Source organism: Solanum lycopersicum, chromosome 9, assembly GCF_036512215.1.
Source record: "Solanum lycopersicum chromosome 9, SLM_r2.1".
Classification (NCBI taxonomy): domain Eukaryota; kingdom Viridiplantae; phylum Streptophyta; class Magnoliopsida; order Solanales; family Solanaceae; genus Solanum; species Solanum lycopersicum.
The window spans coordinates 26,782,426-26,804,404 of NC_090808.1; the positions used below are offsets into that span (position 1 = coordinate 26,782,426).

At 36.2% G+C, this 21,979-nt stretch overlaps 1 protein-coding gene across 2 annotated transcripts; it reads left to right on the plus strand.

The window, feature by feature from the left end:
- The first annotated feature begins 3,980 nt into the window (after positions 1 to 3,980).
- LOC101267641 (protein TIC110, chloroplastic) lies at positions 3,981 to 21,131 on the plus strand. 2 transcript variants are annotated; one of them, XM_004246918.5, is made up of 15 exons: positions 3,981 to 4,676; positions 4,895 to 4,954; positions 5,615 to 5,738; positions 5,873 to 5,941; positions 6,039 to 6,137; positions 6,350 to 6,416; positions 7,078 to 7,142; positions 7,326 to 7,420; positions 7,606 to 7,730; positions 7,911 to 8,011; positions 16,760 to 16,976; positions 18,039 to 18,193; positions 19,347 to 19,472; positions 19,584 to 20,549; positions 20,647 to 21,131. In XM_004246918.5, the coding sequence occupies exons 1-15, from the start codon at positions 4,171 to 4,173 to the stop codon at positions 20,887 to 20,889; spliced, it is 3,018 nt and encodes a 1,005-aa protein (XP_004246966.1). In that variant the 5' UTR covers positions 3,981 to 4,170; the 3' UTR covers positions 20,890 to 21,131. The 2 variants fall into 2 exon arrangements, with proteins under 2 accessions (XP_004246966.1, XP_010326200.1); XM_010327898.4 differs by having other exon boundaries at positions 4,027 to 4,676; positions 7,603 to 7,730.
- The last annotated feature ends 848 nt before the right edge of the window (positions 21,132 to 21,979 follow it).

The following is a 21,979-nucleotide window of genomic DNA, read 5'->3' on the forward strand; positions in this document are numbered from 1 at the left end:
TGCTCATCTGAGATTGCTCTCATTTTTCACACTAGCCTCTTATCATGTTGTCACCATATTCATTAACTTCATCATATTTGCTCTTCGTAATTACTCACCCCTTTACGTGGATGTTCATTTCATTATATGTCAATGCACTTGGCCACTCAGTGTGTTTCACACTCTTACTTAACTCTTCTAGGTTTACATCATTTAATCATACATATCTTAGATTTACTTACTTTTAAACGTACGCTAGACTTACGAGTCCACGCATACAAGCCATGAGGCTTCATTCATGGTTTGTCTAAGTGATTCATGTTTACCTAAGATTATGTGGTACAAGACTTATGTATCTTGTAGATATCCAAGATATTGATTTTGATATTTAGAGGCAACATTCATTAAGTATTTACTTATTTATGCCTTATATGTCAATACAGAATTGGGCAAAGGAACCCGACTTCGAATCTCTTGCACAACACTTAGTTAATTTTCTTTCACCTAATTTTGGATTTACATTTCGGCTTGGGGAACCCGATTTTGAATCCTCTCACTAACATTATTTTTCATTTCTTTTTCCCTTCCCTCACTTCACCTAAGGCGTTTTAAGCACTAGGGGATCCGGGATCGAACCCCCATAGCAACATTCATTTATTTCTCTTTTTCCTAAGTTTTTCTATGTTGGTCGAGAGGAGGTGGGTTCGAATCCAACTCCTCTCATTATTATTATTTTTTAATTTCTCTCCTTGTGTCCTCCTTCAGCCACGAGGTGGTGGGTTCGAATCCCACTCCTCCCATTATTTCTATTAATTTAAAATTTCCCTTTTTCTCTCTTGTTTGGCCGAGAGGTTGTGGGTTCGAATCTCACACCTCTTTTTTTTCCAGCTTTCATGTAGTAAGGTCTTGGGTTCAATACCCACTGATCTCACATGTTTTAAATTTATTTTTAAATTTCTCAAACTTCAAGTATTCTGGCCGAAAACTCCATCACCAAGTGCTGGAAATTTTATTAAATTTTTCTAGCCTTTTTTAAACAACATTCATATGTTCATTTTGTGGTATTTTCACAATTAATTTAACGCGTTTTTAAGTGTAGATTCATTGTTGTTTTAGCTTAGATTTTTCCACTTAAGATCAATCACCTTACACTTCATTTAAACATCACAATTTACACACCTTATGCACAATAATTCCAATCATCAAACAAGCCATTTTAAGACTTCAAAATGGAGAACAACAAAGATTTTACACATTGCACCACGTCATTTTTGGTTGACATCATTGAAAAAAATCACAAAGAACATCATATTTCACACTTAGCTACCAGCAACCATATCAACAACATGATTTTTAACCTAATTTAGATTGAAATCGGAAGGAGACTTGGGACAAGGAATTTGACAATAGAGGGGACAATCCTAGTTTCATACGTTGAATTTTGTAGAAAGAAATTTCCCTTGGAGGTGCTGCCCAAATCCTCCGCTAAACCTTCAACACAATCCCGTCGAGAAGATGATGTAAAATTTTCGTTTCTTAAGTTAGCTTGCTTGTTTGTATATTTTTTTTATAAGTTCTTTGAGTGTAGAGAACTTTTGATTGTTTTCTAATGTTTTGTTTTTTGTTTTCGCAGCCAAGAAAGCAAAATGGAAGAGAGAGAGAGAGGGGTTTAGGCATGTGAGAGAGTTTGTGTGAGATAGTGCCCCTTAAAACTAGGATAGTTGGCAAGGCTTAGTCAATTTAAGTTAATAAGTAATAATCAACAACTAAAAATCTAATTTCCCCTTTTTTTGATCAGTCATTAGTTAAATAATATTAATTAATTACATTAATTTATCCACTTAAATAAAAATAATTTAATTCATTGCTTCCACCTAGGTTCGAACCCGAGTGGAGCAAGACTTTACTCTTAGAACCCATTTTCGGCCCTCTCTTCCCAAAATGCCCCACCACCTTATTAATTAAATAATTAAATATATATTTAGGGTAATTATGATATTACCCTTAGCCTGGAAAAAGGTCATTTTACCCCTAGACCCTCCAAACTTAAGATTTCTCCTTTTTAAGTTCGATAAAGACTCATCCGGGTAAATCTTCATATTCGGGAGCCCTACATGTCTGGACCCAATCTTTCCTAGCTCAACTAAATCCCCAATTTATTTGTCTTGTCTGTTGCAAGGGTTCAGAGGCCTGGTTCTACGCGCATCAATCCGTGTGAATCCGATCTAATCGTAGAAATTCTAGACACATTATGCATTACTTATCTTATACATTTTTAGGGTTGTTACAGTATAAATAGCCAAATGATACATAGAGTTTCGTTTTGAGTTCCAAAAGTTCTCTTTGGAAAATAAGGTTGAGAGTTTGAGAACACTTTACCTTTAAAGAACACTTTTCTAGTTTTGGAGGTTTTACAACTTGGTGCTTAATGTTGATAAATTGAAGTTGAACCTAAAGTGAGTTTACTCTTAATTGCTTAATTTCAAGTTATCCATGACTGCTTTCATGGAATGCATACATTCTTTATATTTTGTGATGATTGGTCAAAACCCCAAGATCTAGGAGTGCTCAAATGGAGTTGAGTGTTGATTTAATGTGCAGAGTATTGTTTTATGCTCTGTTTTGTTGTTGTTCATACAAGAATTTGATCTAATTACCATAGGTTTAACTTGAAGGTTAAGGCTGCAAACTTAATTCCTACATCTGATCTCTGGTTGATGCTCGAAAGAGATTGAAGTGGGTAATTAGTTTAATACTAGCAATTTAGGTTTGATGTTTGTAACTTGCTTGAAAAAAGGTTATGAGTTGGATCTATTTCTTTGTTCTTGAAAGAAAGAATAGAGTAGGGTATTGAGTTGTTTAAATTGACATTTAGATGAGTCCGAAAGAAGATTCTATGCATAGATGCTTTGAGATCAAAGATAATTAACGTCAATGAAGATGACTTAGCATATTCATGAATTTTCATCTCTATAAAGCAGCACAATCACCCATTCCAATCCCCGCATCCCTACATTGCTTGTTAACTCTTGGATTCATCTATATTTTAGTTCAATTTCAATAATTGATAACCTAAGCTTTATATTAAGTTGATTGTATTATCCACCCTATTGTTCTTACTATTACAAATGTGTTAAATTAAACTCCAAATTTCTTGATAAGGAATTCTCCACTATATATCATTCCATGTGGGATTCTATCCGTACTTTTCGCTAAGTTTTACTGATAGTGATTTGAGCGTTATCAGTCAACTGCTGCTACTATTGATTAGTGACTCTTCATAGTTCGAGGGCTAGGTCATCACTGGCTTTATCGTTTCTAATCTTTTCAATTTTTAGATATTATTCGTGGCGTAGAAGTTCATGTTCTAGTCACATTATGATTAATAGAGGACTTGTCAAACATAGACAATGTTCCATGTATTCCCTTATGTACTATGTTGGTATCTTTTATGCCATTGGTAGATTTACAACTTATATTGATTATATCTTTTGGATTGTCTTTATTATGTCATACTCATGTCAAGTAGTTTAATTTGTTTATAGCCTCTTGGTGTTTCATTCGCCATGTCGCGCCTAGGGATACTTTGCATCGTGACAATTTTATTTATTTTCTTGATTTTTCTTTTATATGTGTACTCATAATTTTATTTAATTAAATTAGCTTATAAATTTAATTTATTTAGAAAGAGTTGTTTGTTACTAAATAAATTCAATACAAGTCAATGCAATATTTAAAAATGTTAGTTGTTTAACATTTACTAATTGAAAAAACAAATATATCATCACATGACATTTTTGATCTTAGTTGTATGTATTATTTGTTGATATATATATTTTCTTATTATTTTGTTGATTAATTTATAAAACTACATACATATAACGAGTTTTTGGCCAAAAACATATTTTTATGTGTAAACTACTTTGGTTTATACAATTTTAATATCGTTTATCGATTTACAAATATAACAATTCATTGGTGTTGAAATGCGGCAAATGACAAATAATATTATGTTGACCCAATTACAAGATAATAAACCTATGTTATTCCAAAAAAACAAACAAACCTTTATTATTCAACTTGTACCCCCTCAGACCCCTATCCTCTTCTTCTTCTTCCTAGTTCCAAACTCCGGACGACTTGGTTAAACCCTACTTGAACATCAACTAGTTATTAGAAGAGGTAGTAGATATGAACCCATCATCACTTCTCCTCCCTATCAATCAACCTCCTCCTGTCAACACTTTCCGCTCTCAATTTCTCAATCCTACACCTCTCCGTCTTACCCCTAAATTCTACCTAAAACGCCGCATTCAGTCCACCGTCATTTCATCTTCATCTGCCTCTCTTCAGCACAAACCTACTTCCGTCAACCCAGATGTCTTTGGAGGTAAAAAGGAACTTTCTCCTATTCAATCCCTTGTTGATGCCATGTCACCCCCCATAAGAATAGCCAGCTCCGCTTTGATATTTGCTGCTGCTATTGCTGCTGGATACGGTCTTGGTCTTCGTTTTGGTGGATCCCGGAATGCTGGGCTTGGTGGTGCTATTGCTTTTGGTGCTGCTGGTGCCGGCGCTGCTTATGCATTGAATTCTTGCGCTCCTCAAGTTGCTGCTATTAATTTGCATAACTATGTCGCTGATTTTGACAACCCTGCTGCCTTGAACAAGGAAGATATTGAATCAATTGCCAATAAGTTTGTCCACTATGCACATTTGGCTTTTTTTTTTTTAAAAAAAAAATATATATATGTGTTATCAGTGACTAATTAAATTAGATACCAAGTGTGAGCAAGTTATTCTCTACTGCAGAATCTTGGACTATTTAGCTACATTATGAGCTCTCACACCCAACTTTCTCATACTTATTTTTCTACGTCTTTTCCTTACCAATTTACTGCTTTTTATCTTTAAGGTATGGTGTCAGCAAACAGAATGAGGCATTCAATGCGGAGCTGCGAGATATATATTGCCGGTGAGTGCAAAATCAAGTACTGATTTCTTAAAAACTCTTACGGCTGACACGAAACTTGCATTTATTACAATTTTTCAATGTTATATGATAATCTCTTTTTTTTCATTTTTGGTTTCTTCTCCCTGACTCTCGAATGACAAATTTTTCTTTTTATGAATTGCTTGCTTGGATATAAATAACTAAATTTTACCCTTTGAAGCACTTTGTAGGATAAAGTATGGCTTTTGCACTTTGTAGAATAAATTTATTGTTCTTCCATTCCCAAGATGTGTCCCAAAGTGTGTCAAGTTTTGCAAATCAAAAAAAGAAGGAAAATACTGTCACCTTTCTGGAATTACAACTTCTTCCACATACTTTTCTAGTTTTCTATAATATTTTAGTTCTTTATGACCCAGAAAGTGTCAAATTTTCTAACCTTGTCTTGACATATTGACCCAGTTACATTTGAATGGAAAACTGTCCATCCTGTTGTGATACTTGTCTTGGACACCTAAAGGGAATCAAGCATAGTGTTTCTCTGATCCATTTATAATGTTTATCTTGAAATTTGAATGTTTTTGACTATTTTATCTACCAATGACAAGGAATGACTAACTTGGTAGTTTAAACATTGTCAGCTTATCTACCGTCACATATGCATCCAATTTTGTTTGTGTTCAGGTATATATCTGCTGTCCTTCCTGCTAGTACTGAAGAACTTAGAGGCGATGAAGTTGATACAATAATCAAATTTAAAAATGCATTGGGAATTGATGATCCAGATGCAGCAGATATGCATATGGAGGTAACTTGAAGTATCCATCTGATTCTGTACCTAAGAGTTGTAAAACTTCTAGCTGTGGTTGGCTCAAAGTTAAAATGTTATGTTATCAAATAATTTACCAAGTATTAAGAAACTCTTACATGTTGATCTCTCAGATTGGTAGGCGAATCTTCAGGCAAAGACTTGAAACGGGAGATCGTGATGGAGATATGGAGCAACGTCGGGTGGGTCATCTCTTCAAAAAGCTTCAGTTTCCAAAGACTACTGCCTTAAGTTATCGAATAACAACAAATGGAACTTGATCATTTTTGACTTCTCCAGGCATTTCAGAAGTTGATATATGTCTCAACTCTTGTATTTGGAGAATCATCTGCTTTCCTTTTACCTTGGAAACGTGTTTTCAAGGTTACTGATGCCCAGGTAGCGGATTATTTATCACTCTCTCCCTCTTTGTGGAGTATTCAGATTGTGCAGTGGCATGTCCTGCTTGTGTGGTTTTAACATTTCTGTATTTTGATTTGAGGTTCCTGTCATTTGTCTCTTTCCCTGCCCCCTTCATTTATGTAATATTAGATTTCTATATAGTGCGACCCCCTGTGTCCTTTTACTCGTTTTAACATTTTTGCCATTAGGTTGATGTTGCTGTCAGGGACAATGCACAACGGTTGTATGCCTCCAAGCTTAAGTCTGTTGGGCGAGGTAAGTTTTCTCTATTGATGCCTTTGAAGGCACTTTTACTTCTAACGTAACCTATTCATAGGAAACCATTTTACTAGTTTTCTTTTGCATACCTAATTAAACTAATGCTCTTCCAAACTACTTGTCGATATTCTTGGGTATGTTTTCTAAAATTTTCGATCTCTATTAAACTGATTCTAATAAATCTGTATATGTGCTTAAATTTGGCTTTTTTGTGGTATGTGGTGCTTAATCCTGAACAAAGATGAATCATACCATGAGGCTCCACATATGTGGCATGGGTTTAGTATGTTCTATTCATGCACTGAGTAGAGACTTTTTTGAAGTCTTTCTGTCGCTTCAAATTTCTTTGCATTTTAGTGATATATCCTATTGGTTTATGGGTTTTGAGAGCCTTCTGACGATAGCTCTTGAATCTGGACATCTCGTTATTGCTTAGAGTAGAGGGAGTCTTTGTATGATTCCACCAATCTTATATGGAAAATGCTAATTCTTTCATTATCTTCACGAACTCCACTCTTAGTAGCATCTACCTTGAAATTCTATGTTATGGACTTGTGGCGGTGTCAGGGTGATATCACTTGTTTCTTTTCATGATTTAATTCCTGCACTGCACTTCAGTGGTTTTGCATGGTTAATTTAATTACTTTACCTGTTCCAGATATTGATGTGAACCAGCTGATCAGTTTGAGAGAAGCACAGCTTGCATATCGATTGTCCGATGAGGTAGTGCCTAAAAAAATTATCATAATTCTGCTTCATATCCCTGTAGAAATACCTTTTTCTCCTCGAAAAAGGAGATAAGATTGCTATGAATTTGTTGCACAATATTCATGATTGAATTTACTTTGTCCATGTATTCTGTCATCAAATATATGCACAATCATGTCCATTTCTTTCTGTTTGCAGCTTGCACATGAGATGCTTAAGGAGCATGCAAGAAAGCTTGTTGAGGAAATCATATCAACTGCTGTTGGCATATTGAAGTCAAGGACAAGAGCAACGTAAGGTCTTTTAAGTATATTTAACCTCTTAAAAGGGAACTTCCATTTTACTGGATAAATTTTTTACCAAGCAATTCTAGTTAATAGAAATGGGACTGCTCCTATAATTTCTAGCAAGACAGAATGTATCATATTCTTTGCTTGTATCATTTGTTTAATTCAAACTGATTGGGTTTGTTTAGCAGGGAACCCACGCGTGTCATTGAGGAACTTGATAAGGTATTGTCATATAATAATTTGCTAATCTCATTGAAGAACCATGCTGATGCTAGTCGCTTTGCTCCTGGCATTGGGCCAGTTTCCTTAGTAGGTATGTACGTCGATGATCTTGTCTGACTCTTTTTATAGAACTTGTTAGAAGTTGCGGGTTTCTATCAAGTCTCAAGTGAAATCCTTTCATGGAGCTCTTTCTTTCAGCTGTTTTTATCTCAGTTTTTTAGCTGAAGTTAGTTTTCCCTTTTCTTCATTCTTTTTCTTCCTGCTCCTTCAGGAGGGGAGTATGATGGTGATAGGAAGATGGATGACCTAAAACTTCTTTACAGAGCATATGTTACAGATTCTTTGTCAAGTGGTCGGATGGAAGAAGACAAGGTAGGTGGTTTTAATTTCTCTCTGCTTCATTTCTTCTGCTTTTTCAGGTTTTTTGGAATTATTATTTTCTACTTGTTTGCCAAAATGGCCGGAAAATTTGAATCTCTCGTGCATTTGTCAAACTAAAGTTATGTTAAACATATATATGAATGGACTGGAAGTTAAAGGAACATACTCCTTTTCTCTTATCCTGCTTCAATATGTTATTCTGGTATGGTAGGACAATAATGGGTATACTAGTAGATTTGTTTGCCAATGGAAAATGGCTTGTGCCCACCCACTTTTGTCGATAACTGGACAGGAGTAGACACATATTCTTTTCTCTTTTCCAGCTGTTCTGTGGTTGAAATGCTGATATAGAAAGCCAGGATGTCCCTACATTTTACTCCCGTATTTTGTATTTTCTGTCCTCCTGTAATGACCCCTCTATGTTCTATGATGAACTAGAAGCAAAAAATGGATGATGTGGAGAAAAAGCAGAATATTGTGGTTTTGGACCAAAATTACAAGTTGTTGAATCAAGAGTATTGATATGACCTTAATGTTTTGGACACTAGAAAGAGAGTACACTGTGCAAGCTGGTTTAAAGTAAGCTTTGACATTGCCAACTGAGGTTCTTTTATTAATGTGCTCAATGAAATGGCTCTCAAGAGAAAATGGACTAGATGGTTCTTTTTTTTTCCTGAAGTAAGATATGTTAACAAGGCATCAGGTGGATGCAGAGTAGTTGCATAAGAGAGTCATGGTTAACTATGAGAACAAAAACTTCTTTTCTAAGTCAGGGAGTTAACCAGAAAACAAAACCATGATCTCTAAACCATAGTAAGGGAGCTGATGAAATCTAAAAGGAAATTATACCATTTAAAGGGGATAGATTGAGGACAAGATGGATTTATTTTTGCATAAGCACATTTAGTCTTTTTTGGTCAAAACCTTAAATATTTCGTTATGCCCAAAGTATCGAACTTTACAAAACTGCCAACACATTAGACTCAAGTCGGCTCGGCTCCCTTGTACTCTTTCAATACAAACGACTATAAGCAGAACAATTATTTAACAATGTAAAATTAACTTTGAACAATTATCTATAAGCTATTCTGGGAAGTGTTAAGCTGTTCTTACTTTGCTAACCATATGCTGTGTCTTTGTCCCTCTATGTGCACCTGGACTGCTATTTCTCGAAGCCTTCGTGTACAACAGAATCCAAACATTCCTGCTTGCGGTCTGCTATTGCTTTCCTGATTCCAGTCGCCAATAGACCTAGTGTGGTCCAACCATTTCACAAGAAATGGCCTTATGAATGCCGAGTATGGGCAATCAAAAAATAGGTGCTCAGGTGTCTCCTCCACTTGATCATTGCATAGTAAACAATCAGTGGACCCTACTTTTCCCCATTTCTGCACTCTATCCACTGTTGACAGTTTTCTATGTAAAGCCACCATAGAATGAACTACTGCCTTGGGATCTGACCTTGAACCAACACCAATTTACTCCATATGACTTTAAGGTGTTGTGCCATCATTGGCACATACCTTTTCTTTATACTATACTCCTTTGAGTCAATAAGTACTTATAGCTTATTATGTAAGGTACTATAATAAGCAACTCCTGGCATGAAAAATTTCCTCAATTAAGCAGGCCTGTTTAGGAGTTTTCATTCTCTCCAAGTGGCTTTTATATAGAATGTATGTGCCCACAACACCCATTGTTTGTCCTTCTGCTCTACTTGCTAGAGGAGCTTACATATTGCTGCCTTGTTCCATGTAAGTATATCAATCACATTCAGACCCCCTGCTGTCTTGGGCTTACAGTCCGTCTCCCATGCAACCAAGGTATCTTTTGAGAAGTCATTGCTCCCTTCCATGAGAAAGTTTTACTCACTGTTGTAAGCATCGTAATGATCTTCTTTTGTAACAAGAATATTTGGGACCAATATGTTTGCATTTGAAACAACACTCTTCACTAGCTGTAATCTACCACGGTAGGACAACAACTTGGAGGACCAACATTTGATTCTTGCTCATTTTTTCAACTATGGGCAGACACTATTGAATTGAGAGCTTTCTGTTTGAATCTGAGATTGGGACTCCCAAATACTTGAGCGGGAGCCCTCCTAATGATAAGTTCAACTCACAATAATTCTCTCCTTAAATTTAGGAGGGACATCTTAAATATATAAAGAACTTTTCTCCATATTGGCATGCAGGCCTGAGACCTCAGAGAATTGTTTGAAGGTATTAAGCAGTAGCTTAATGGAGTCTTCATTTGACTTACAACTGATTGATATATCATCAGCAAAACATACATGAATAATACCCAACTTACCACATCTTCGATGGTAGTTGAACTGAAGTTGTGCTTCAGCTGTTGAAGTGTTTTGTGCAGATACTCCATGGCTAATACAAACACATATGGTTACATGGGGTCCTCTTGTCTCAACCTTTTGTTGCTTGGAATTGTTGAGTCAGACCACCATTAATCAGCAAGCAATACTATCCTGAGCAATGGCCATCTATTGAGTCATATGCTGTTCTAATGTTCACACTTATAGTATATCTAGGCTAAGTTGCTCGGACTCGAGTGCGGTTATCCGAAACGGATGCGAATTCGATTCTCGGATTCGACTAAATTCAAATTTTAAGATTCGTGGGTGCGAATCCGATTATGGATACGGGTGCGGGGACAACTAATTTTTTTTTAATATTGTAAAAATATAGTTTTATATATACTAAACAAATATATAAATACACAAATACACACACTAAACAACTGCATAAATATAATTTATTTTATAAAAAAGTACACTTATTTCGGGAAAACCTTCGTTTTTAAATAAAAAAGTACACTTATTTCGGGAAAACCTTCGTTTCTGTCGCTTGGAGTTCTTTTTTAAGAAAAAGTGAAAAGACCCAGTACTTTTCTCTGTATTTACTTCGCTTTTTCAAGAAAAAAATTTCTTTCTTCTCTTCTATTCTCTGTATTTCTCAAGCTGGAAACTTATTTTCTCTACTTCCACCTTTTCTCTATACTTTTTCAACGATCGATCGAATCTGACACGCATCCCGCACCCGCGCGTGCACCAGTGTTGCGTTGAGATGGGTTTGCCTGCAAATATGAAGAGTCAGCGCGCTTTTACGTACTGATTTCGAAAATTGAAGGTTTCGAAGCGGATTTCACAACTTTGGCAATTTTTATTAAAATTGTTTTTTGGAAAAACATGTAATTTCAGGAGTCGCCACTTAATTTTTAGAAAAATTAGGAAGACCGTTTTAGAAGGAATTATTTAAAAGAAAACGTTTAAATAAAATCAGTGTTTTGGGTACGGTTCAACTAATTCTCTAAGGAATGGTTTAGGCACCTTAGAGAATCCGCTAACACGCGGTTGACCGACGGATTTTAAAATTGGCTAATTTTAAAAAAAAAACTTAAGAATACTTGAAAAATCTTATTTATTTATTTATTTCAAAGTACTCAAAAATTCTTGTTGAAAACTTAGATAGATATCTTTTGATACTTCTAAAAGTCTCAAGATTTATCTTTAACTTTTGTCCATAGTCATATTTTGAACCATACAAATAATTCAACACATAAACATGAATTATAAGACTTTGTTTAACAACTATGAAAGATCCTTAAGTCATTCATACAAAGTTCTAAGTTAAATTAAAAGACAACTAATTTAGTTTAAGAAACTTAACTATTTTATCCTATTCAAAAATTTGAACTAAATAGTTAGTTCAAACTTGTAAACATGGATTCAAATCTTTTTAATAACTATGAAAGAACATAATAGATTCTTAAGTTATTCTAATAAGCTTAAGCTGTCTAACTTAAAATGAGTCAATGAGTGATAAGAAACAAGAAACGATTTAAAAAATAACATTGATAACTCTAGGGAGGATTCATCTAGTTCAAAGGCGAAACAAACCAAAAAAAAGTTAGTATGATAATAAAAACACCATATAAAAAAAAAGTTAAATGTAAATGAGAATAAAATATGAGCTTCCAGGCCCTTAATCCACTCCTTGTTTGCTGCTGCGCATTTTTCAGTGGACTTTTGAGAGTCCAAAATTATCATTTTCAGCCTTTTCAAGGCTACTGCTGCTGCTGGTTTACTTGGGTTTTTACCCAATAATACTAGTTTCCTTTTATCGACTCAGATGAGGTTAATTCAAAGAGAGGAAAGTGCAGGAAAGGGGGAGTTCCAATCGGACTCAAATCAGGAGAAGTCATGCAAAGAAAACGAAAAATAAAAAAATAAAAATTAGCAAGTGATTTAATAAGACTTATGAACTACAAACCTTAAAGACATATTCAACATCAATAAAGATAACGCATAGGAGTTAGATGATGTCCAACAAATTACTCTCTAATCGAATGCACCTCTTATTTTCCTAATGATCGAACAAGTGCCCATTAAGTTAACCACATAACTAGTTTTCTATTAATCACAATTCAACTTATCAATATAAAAGATTAGAAATGATGATTCGCTTTAAACAAAAGCTAAAAAATGGTTGGATTTGAAAAAGAATGACTAACAGTAAAAGTTGCATCTGACTTAACAGATAAATAATGAAAACAAATCAATACCAACAACTTCAATAAAAGAGTTGGGGAAGAAATCGATATTTGTCATTTTCTCAAAGATATGAATCCCAACAGTAAGTTTATCATGCAACTAAAAAATGAAGGATATTACTCAAATTGAGTCAAAACCTAAGAATTGAAGAAGCAAATATTTAGAGCAAAACTAAAGGCAACATTAAAAGAGCCAACACAAATTAACATTTCCATGAAATCAGATTGTAAGGCCAAGATTAGTGGCATAACCGAGCTTGGCTCTCTCCAAGAAGATTTGAAACTAAAATAGCTCGAATTCTTGTAACTTGATAGGTAATCCAAAGAAAATCCCAAACAAGGATATTATAGCCTTCAGATTTGAACTAAAATCAGAAATTTTAAACCAAAACAAATGACAACTTGGCTATTGGGGGTACAAGTAGTTTGCTGTCACAGGAAAAACAAAAGGAATATAGTAAATACAAAGAGATGCATTCATTTTTTGTAGGAGTAAAAGAAGTATCCAAATCAAGTACCAATCTGTTCTGATAATACAAAGACTAAACCCTTGGAGAGCTTTAACATCCATGGCTAAAAAATGAACAATTAGAATGATATGATTTCACAAGGTAAAACTACTAGACATAACAAGGAAGTAACTCTCTTTTTTAAAGCATACTACGGCTAATGTAAAACAAACGAAACCTTAAGACCACAGATTCATGAAACAGAGCACATCAAGTTGATTTTGAAGAGAAGAGATAAAATAATTGCAAAGATATATGGCAAACGCTTCAGACTCAAACGGATATATGGTCCTAAAGGAAGCAACACTTCAAGAAGATTTAAACTAAAAAAATGTAACACATCTTTCATGAATCTGGAACCATATATAGAAGACAAATGAGACAGAGAACAATCATGCATAAAAATGATACAGTGAAGTCGTCTACTACATATTAGAAAACACACTAACGAATGAAAACTCAAACCATTGCCAAAACGAGTTAACTACTATTTCAATCCCATTTCATATATCACGAGATGAACTAACACTTAACAAAACGAAAGCACAATCACTTCATCAAATGGATTGTGAACCAAAGTAAAGTAAGGGAAGACAGAAAATTACCCTTTCCGGAGCAGCGAACTTGACGAAATGATGAGCAGAGGGCAACAAGCTTTCACCACTAAAACCCGAACTAGACAACGGACGAGAAGCCTAGGCAACAACTAAAACTCGAACCAACTTAAAGAACTACGATGATCGAGCTAGGACGGAAACTACCTCTTCCTTATCTCTTTCAAGTGTATTTCTTATATATCTTATAGCTAATTTGTTGTATCATTCTCTTTCTCTGTTTTGAATTCCCAACCCTTCTCTCAGTGAAGGATCTCCAACCCGAAATGAATAAGAAAGAAGGTATTTATAGGAGGAAATAGGGCAGACTTGGGGGGAAACATATGAGGGTAGAATCGGGCTAAAAAAGAAGGGCCAAAATTTGAATTTCCAAATGGAAATCTATCCAGAGCAAAAGCATATTCCCAATGATTCTTGCAATTTCAACAGATTGAAGGCGAGATTGAGGGGTAAGATCAACCCATCGTCCTTCGAATGCTACGTGGCTCGATCTTGAGGCCACAAGGACGAATTTGCAGCTGGAATCGGCGCTGGAACTGTACTAAGCGTACTGTATGTTGAGGGAAAGGAAGAAGATGACAAGAAAATAATACTGGGTACCGTTGTACGCGTCTGTCGATTGACACCATGTAATCCCCGTCTGTTGGCTGTGAAGACGTTAATAATTCGCTGTCTTGCTACCGTGTACTATTCCGTTTGGCTTGACGCCTTATAGTTGGTGCTTTCGATGGGATTAGAAGGGAAAAGGGAATTGGGTTGGGTCAAAAGGAGTGGGCTGGGATTTCTGGGTTTTGAAATTGATAACATGGGGGTGAGGATTTAGAAAGGATGAGAATTGTTGTTGGAAAAGGGGAATAAATGAATAGGGTCATTTTGAGTATTGGGCTGCAAAATAAAGGCCCTAAAGAGTGACAAAGCTATATTAAATAACTTGAAAAATATTTTGAATTTTACAAAGTTGGTTATTTCAAATAGTTTGGAATTTAAGAAAATCGAAAGTCAATTCCTATCATGGAGGGTCAAAATTAGGTGTCAACAAACGCAACATAACATCTAGGTGACATTCCTTTCTAAGAGTAGCCCTTGACCATCTCACGTGCAGTCAGTACATTATCTAAGATGTTTCTACCCTGGATGAAAGCTGACAAAGGACTAACAATATAGTCCACTACAGTTTTTAGTTTTGGCAGTCAGTATCTTGGCTATAAGCTTATACAGGGTAGTGCAACAATCTATTGGCATTTACTACATATGATGGTGCAGTTACCTTAGGCACAAGTGTGACTGTGGTTGTGTTTACACCTTTTAACTATTTACAATTTTCAAAGAACCGTTTCCTCCCCCTTATTATTTCTCAGAAGTTTTTTAAAATTCTGCAATATAACCATCAATACATGGGCTCTTGTTCACTGGCTTGTCCTTCAAGGCTTTCACCACATCCTGAGTAATCACGGGTTGCAGTAGCTGTTGTTGTTGTTCAACTGTAAGGCAGGGGTCATCTCGAGCTGTGCATGAGTATACAAGGCATGGTTGATGCATCTGGCCCCAACAAAGTTTGAAAGAACGGGAGAAACTCCTGTTGTATCTGTTCTGGATCAGTCAGCTTAGTCCCCTGTTCTGTGTAAATAGAGGATATTTTGTTCGTTGCTCGCCTAGCTTTCAGGTGGACAGATAAGTACTTGTAGTTCCTTCTGCATTAATACCCTTTCGTAAAGACTTCCCCATTTCTCAAAGGTCTGCACTGGTTTCCTCTCTCCATTGATCAAGTCTTGGTTGAGGAGGTGTGTTGCCATTTCAACCTGCCCCTCCTCCATTTCCTCCTGCACTTTCTGGAGTCTTTGCCTCAATTGGATCAATTTCTTTTCTTTTGTCGAAAATTTCCTGGCCTACCTGAAGATGGAGTAAGCTGAAGATCCGTCATATCTGGGCTAATCACTTCTTCCCAGTACTTCAGCCTACCTCTGCCTTTCCTCGTCCCCACTATATCCAACCTCACACATCTCCTCACTGAGGCACTTGTACATCTCCTCTTCACATGCCCAAACCATCTCAGCTTCCCTTCCCTCATCCCACACACCCATCTCAACATTCTCATTTTCGCCACTTGCATTTTCTGTACATGAGAGTTCGACTAGCCAACACTTTCCCCTTACAATAACGCCAGTCTGACCACTACTCTATAGAACTTTTACCTTTAAGTTTCAGTGGTACATTCTTATCGCACAAGACAACGGACGCAAGCCTCCTCTGCATCTATATTCCACCGATACGATGTGTGACATCATCGTTGATATCCCCATTTCCTTGGATCAGAGACCCAAGATACTTAAATCTCTGTTTGGGACAACTTGCATATCAAGTCTCACTTTTATGGCTGCCTCATGCGTCACATCACCCTTTGAACTATTGTGATCTTAAACATGCCATATCATTCCTAAAAATGGAGTGTCATTAAGGGTATAACTGTAATATTGAAATTTAGAACTTATGAAATATAGAAGCAATTTTCTTTTTCATATAGACTAAAAAAAAGAGTAAAACATGTATAAATGAAACAGAGAAATTAACTGATGTGGAGTAATTCAACCTTGTGGAATCTTGGTTTCTGGGTGAAGGCTGGTATAACTACAGATAACAATATCTGGTAATGCGATAATAGAATTCGTTGAATAGCTGCAAGCAGATCAGTTTATGTTCTTCTAAGGCTCTTTGCTTGCAAACCAGTCTATGTTCTTCATTATCACATTAAGGATTACCTTTAGCTTGTTTGGGGGAACAGATTTCTTATTGATGATGAGATGGTTTGTGGGTCTGTTTGGTCTTTAGACCGATACACTCGTAAGGTTTGATCATATGAATCCTTTCCTTTTTAATGAATATGCTCAATTGTTTTGCTTCCTAATGAGTTTTCACTTATGTTACATGCCATGGAATCATCCAGATGCTATAGTATTCTCTTGCATCTTTTCTCGAGGCCATTTGATTTGTTATTCTGTTTATCTTTAGTTATATCCTCTTAACCACAACTTTTCTTCCTCTTTTAGCTTGCTGCTTTGAACCAATTGAGAAATATATTTGGTTTGGGGAAACGAGAAGCAGATACAATCACATTGGATGTAACCTCAAAGGTATACCGTAAACGACTAGCTCAAGCTGTTACCAGTGGTGAATTAGAAGCGTTCGAAAGCAAAGCAGCCTATCTTCAAAACCTTTGTGAAGAATTAATTTTTGATCCACAAAAGGCTCTTGAGATTCATCAAGGTAATACGTGATGACAATGTGATTCGTTTTCTAATGTATTTTGAGTGACATTTCATACTTAATTGTTTTATCTGGAGAGGGAAGACATGGAAGTAGTCGAGTTTTCAGTTGCACACGAGGGAGTGCTAACAAGAACCTGTTGAGAATATCTGCTTGTTTTAGTTGGTTCCTCAGAGAGGAACAATACAAGTGAGGTTTTCAAGTACAAAATAACGACTCCAAATTTTGTTTTCTTCTGTATTACTAAAACCTCATCCTCTAGCAGTTCTTGAAATTTGAGGTTTTTTCGTTTTAAGCGTAGTTGCATAGAGTTGTTAGTTGCTCTCCTTTTGATAAACCCAGCAATTAGCTTTGCCATGAAGCTGGAGTGACAATAGGAGTGTTGTTTATAGCACCTTCAATGTCATCAGTTTGCTTATTGGCTAATAGTAATTTGATTTTATAATTGAACTTCCTAAAGCTAGTTCTGTTGGGTTGAGCTCCCTGAGGTCTCAGATTCAGTTGCCAGCAGAGACAAAACGTAAGGTGATTTTTCCATCTGTTCTAGCTTTGGTGGACAGAGTTACTTGGTAGCCATTGCTGGTGGGAGGTGTCTAGTATCCATAGAGTTAGTCGAGGTGCGCGCACACTGCTGCGGACACACCAGTTATCAAAAATAATAATAGTGTTTTCTTTGGAGTGTTGCAAGTGAGGATGCAAAGCCTTAAGAGTGAGTGTAAGTTATAGAACGCTTAAGGGCAACAACCAAACAGTTAAGCCTGTGGAGGAAATCAGGGAATTGTCGAATGTCAATCCTCTTGGCATGTGAACATCAGTGACCGCTTATATGTATCTTGGATTCTGTGCTCCAGTTTAGTCGACGTATTTTTACAGTGAACATGCCTTGTGCCATCTCGGTAATGCCTTGATGTGTCATCTTATGAACTTATTTTTTTTTCCGGATCACATAAATAGGCAACATGAACTTTACTATGTGCCTCACGCACTTCTAAGGACAGCGGAAAGAAAAATCGTGATCTGTTGTGTTATACTGAAAAGCTTGTCTTTGCCTTTCATTTTCAGAAATCTACAGGCAAAAGCTTCAGCTGCTTGTCACTGATGGAGAACTTAGTGATGAGGACATGAAGGCATTGGAGCGCCTGCAGGTAATGCTTTGCGTTCCCAAGCAAACAGTTGAAGCTGCTCATGCAGATATCTGTGGCAGTTTGTTTGAGAAGGTAATTGTTACTCCTTTCTCTATAGATATTGCGTCATTCAGTTCATCTTATTATATGCAGCTGATTGTGCTGTAAAAAAATGAGGCAAATGATGGTGTGGATTAACAAAATAGCTCGTAGATAGTCTTTTCTCCTCTGTTAAATTGCTAAGTGGAGTTCGATATTTTGAGTGCTTGCAGTTGCCTTTAGGAATTTGCTGCCAATTCCATTTTAGTTACTACATGTACCTCTCCTTTACATTATGATAAATTACAATAAATTCCAATATTGTTTAGAACATTGATAAAGAGACCTGCTTTTTGTCATTAAAAAAAAAGGCGACCTGCTTTGTGCTAGCTTTTAATTGAGGAGATATTTGCAAGTGCTTCTGTCATCCACAAAGTTACATTTTATTCCCCCGATCCTTTTATCACATGTGCTTCATAGCGCGTGAGTACTGAATAAATTGGGCCATAAATAATGGGAAAAAGTAGTTAGGACGAAAGACTACTGCTTGTACCTTCTTTTTTTTTACTCCATAGGATCTCCCACGTTTTTGTCCCTTATTAAAGTTGAAGGTTGCTTACCATCTGAGCAGGCCCCTCTTGTCTGCTTGCTTGTACCTTGCTTATCTTCTGCCTCATAATTTTTATTCGCTCTGACCTTCAAATTTGCCCTCTGTCAAATGCATTTCTTGTATTCATCTATTTTAGAAAATCCTTGACCTTTTTATGTGGAATTACTTTAGATCTAGATAATTATGTTCTAATTTTTTGTTGTAAAATATTATGATACTTGATCCAAGTAGGGCTTGACCAAAGTGCAGTTTGACCGCTGAAAGCCAAATATGAAAAAAGATTACTGGATCTTTCTCTGATTAATATCAACACGTAATAAGCAGTATGACACTCCGCTGATGTCATGTAAATTGTTTCTCCGTTTTCAGAGAAGTGTGTTCTTCACTTCTCCTTTTCACTTCAAGCCTCTTGGACCTAGTCACTTCTGTTGAACAGTAATCACATTGTAAATAGCCACTTGAGAGATTTTGTATTTTAGGTTGGGAGTTATAATTTTTAATATTAAGGTGGAGTGGTCTCTTTCAACTTCTTATGGTGCACAAGGTATTGGTTTTAGTCTGACCCTTCCTCTCGATCAATACAAATATTGTTGGCAGGTGGTTAAGGAAGCAATTGCTTGTGGAATAGATGGTTATGATACTGAAACGAAGAATGCTGTGAGGAAGGCAGCATATGGTTTACGATTAACCAGGGATGTTGCCATGACTATTGCTAGTAAGGCAGTAAGTATCAGGATGCTAATTCTGGTTTTTTGGGTTGTAAAAGTTCTTTGATCCACTACGAGACGTACCTCCATATGTTTCTAATTACATTCAATGGCTTCACAAACACAGGTCAGAAAGATTTTCATCACTTACATTCAGAGGGTCCGAGGAGCTGGAAGCCGCACTGAATCAGCCAAAGAACTGAAAAAAATGATAGCCTTTAATAGTTTTGTTGCGTCTCAACTAGTTGCAGACATCAAGGGTGAATCATCTGATACACCGGCAGAAGAGACTCAACAAGAACAGATTCAACAAAACGAAGAGGAGGATGAGGAGTGGGAGTCCTTACAATCACTAAGAAAAGTAAAACCCAGCAAGAAGAATTTGAGAAAGGATATCCAGACCGAGATTACTCTCAAGGACGATCTTCCGGAAAGAGAGAGAACAGAACTTTACAAGACATACTTGCTCTTCTGTCTAACTGGGCAAGTTACTAAAATTCCTTTTGGGGTCCAGATCACCACAAAGAAGGATGACTCTGAATATGTTTTTCTAAGTCAACTTGGTAGCATCCTTGGGTTGACCGATAGTGAGATTGTTGGAGTGCACCAAGGTTTAGCTGAGCAGGCTTTTAGGCAACAAGCAGAGGTGATCTTAGCTGATGGACAGATAACGAAGGCCAAAATGGTACAGCTGAATGAGTTGCAGAAGAATGTTGGCTTGCCGCCACATTATGCTCAGAATATAATAAAGAGCATCACAACAACAAAACTGGCGGCAGCCCTCGAGACTGCTGTTGGTCAGGGAAGGCTTAGCATTAAGGAGATTAGAGAATTGAAAGAGTCTTCAGTAGACATAAATACCATGATATCCGAAAGTTTACGTGAGAATCTTTTCAAAAAGACTCTGGCTGATATCTTCTCATCTGGTACTGGAGAGTTTGACGAAGAAGAGGTATATGAAAATGTCCCAAAAGATCTTAATATAAATGTTGAGAAGGCCAAAAAAGTTGTTCATGAACTAGCTCGTAGCCGATTATCAAACTCACTTATTCAGGCCGTGTCACTTTTAAGGCAGAGAAATCATAAAGCATTGGTATGAATTTTATCTTAAGACGGCTGTTGGTTTTGCTTGAATCATGCCATATATGTTTGTTGAAGTTTAAATGCTACTACTTCTGTCTGTTTTGTAGGTTTATTCTCTCAATGATCTGTTAGCTTGTGACAAGGCCGTTCCTGCAATCCCATTATCTTGGGAGGTACCAGAAGAACTGTCTGATCTGTTCATCGTATATTTGAAGAGTGATCCCCCACCAGAAAAGTTGTCCAGGTTACAGTATCTGTTAGGTATAAGTGATTCAACAGCGGAGACATTGAGAACTGTGAAGGATAGAGAACTACCAAATGGGGCAGGGGAAGAGGAGTTTGTATTTTAATTCTGTTATAGCTGCTACTGATAAATGTTTGTCAGTTGTAGATGGGGAGAGGAGAGACGGTTGCAGGTATTTTTTGTTAATTAATGCAAGTGAGGTGTATCTTTTTGCAGTGCTTTTAAGATGTGAGCTAGAAACATTGGGGTCTCATAGTGTTTTTAGTTACTACCCGTGCGGGGTTAAGTACCATATTAAGCATACGGAGATACCAATCAGTAATATTCATTTTCCCTTTTGATCTTGAACATCAATGAGTCTTCAGTTTTTCGATATTTTGTCTATTTTAATTATAACAGTTTTAGCTACTACATATGTGAAGAATTACAGAAATATTTGTGGATATAGAGAGTTTGTTTTGATGCTTATTCCAAAATGAAGGATAGTTTATCCGTGGGTGAACAGCTCTTATAAGCTTTAGGTTGAGGTAATGGCATTACAAATTTACAGTAAATTAAAGCACTAATAAACTAGACTTGCGTAAAGTGAAGTGGAGCAGTAAACTCATTACTGATCATAGATATGTTGTCTTTTCCTTAGTCATTTTGAATAGCAATTTATTTGTGACGAAATTACTGCAGGTGTCAAATAGTAGCAACACAATTAGTAAGTGGGTAGTTGATTACATTGTCTATTGATGGCACAAAGATCAGATGATGAAAATAGTTGTAAAAGGGATCTATGGGTAGTTGTTCAGGAATTAAAGATTAGCCTTTTGTCTAGGGAGGCAACACATCAATTATAAAAGGAATTTAAGGTGTAGTTATAGGTTCTCTAAAGTGTGTTGATTTTTTTATTTTTTTTTAAAAACAAAACTGACTTTTAAAATTGGAATGAGAAAATAGATAAATGGTCATTTTGATCTAAGATATGTGCCCCAACATCCAAGTTCGAGGGAAGGGGTAAACTCAACGATAACTTTATATGCTTTGAAGCAGATATACTATATAAGCAATTTTTCTCAGAAGTTTCAGTAGATGCTAGACGTGTAATCAAGTACAACTACAAGGGGTGGGTCAGCTGAGAAGGATTTCCAAAGATAATCAAGAGAACCTTGTTAGAATATACTACTAACCATACATTGTAATACAATAAT

What these genes read in the sequence shown, in the direction of transcription:
- LOC101267641 (XM_010327898.4), top strand. Translation starts at nt 4,171, where the DNA reads ATGAACCCATCATCACTTCTCCTCCCTATCAATCAACCTCCTCCTGTC. An exon ending in AAGTCAAGGACAAGAGCAAC is followed by an intron (nt 7,421 to 7,602) that starts GTAAGGTCTTTT and finishes GGGTTTGTTTAG; the next exon opens with CAGGGAACCCACGCGTGTCA. An exon ending in GTCGGATGGAAGAAGACAAG is followed by an intron (nt 8,012 to 16,759) that starts GTAGGTGGTTTT and finishes TTCCTCTTTTAG; the next exon opens with CTTGCTGCTTTGAACCAATT.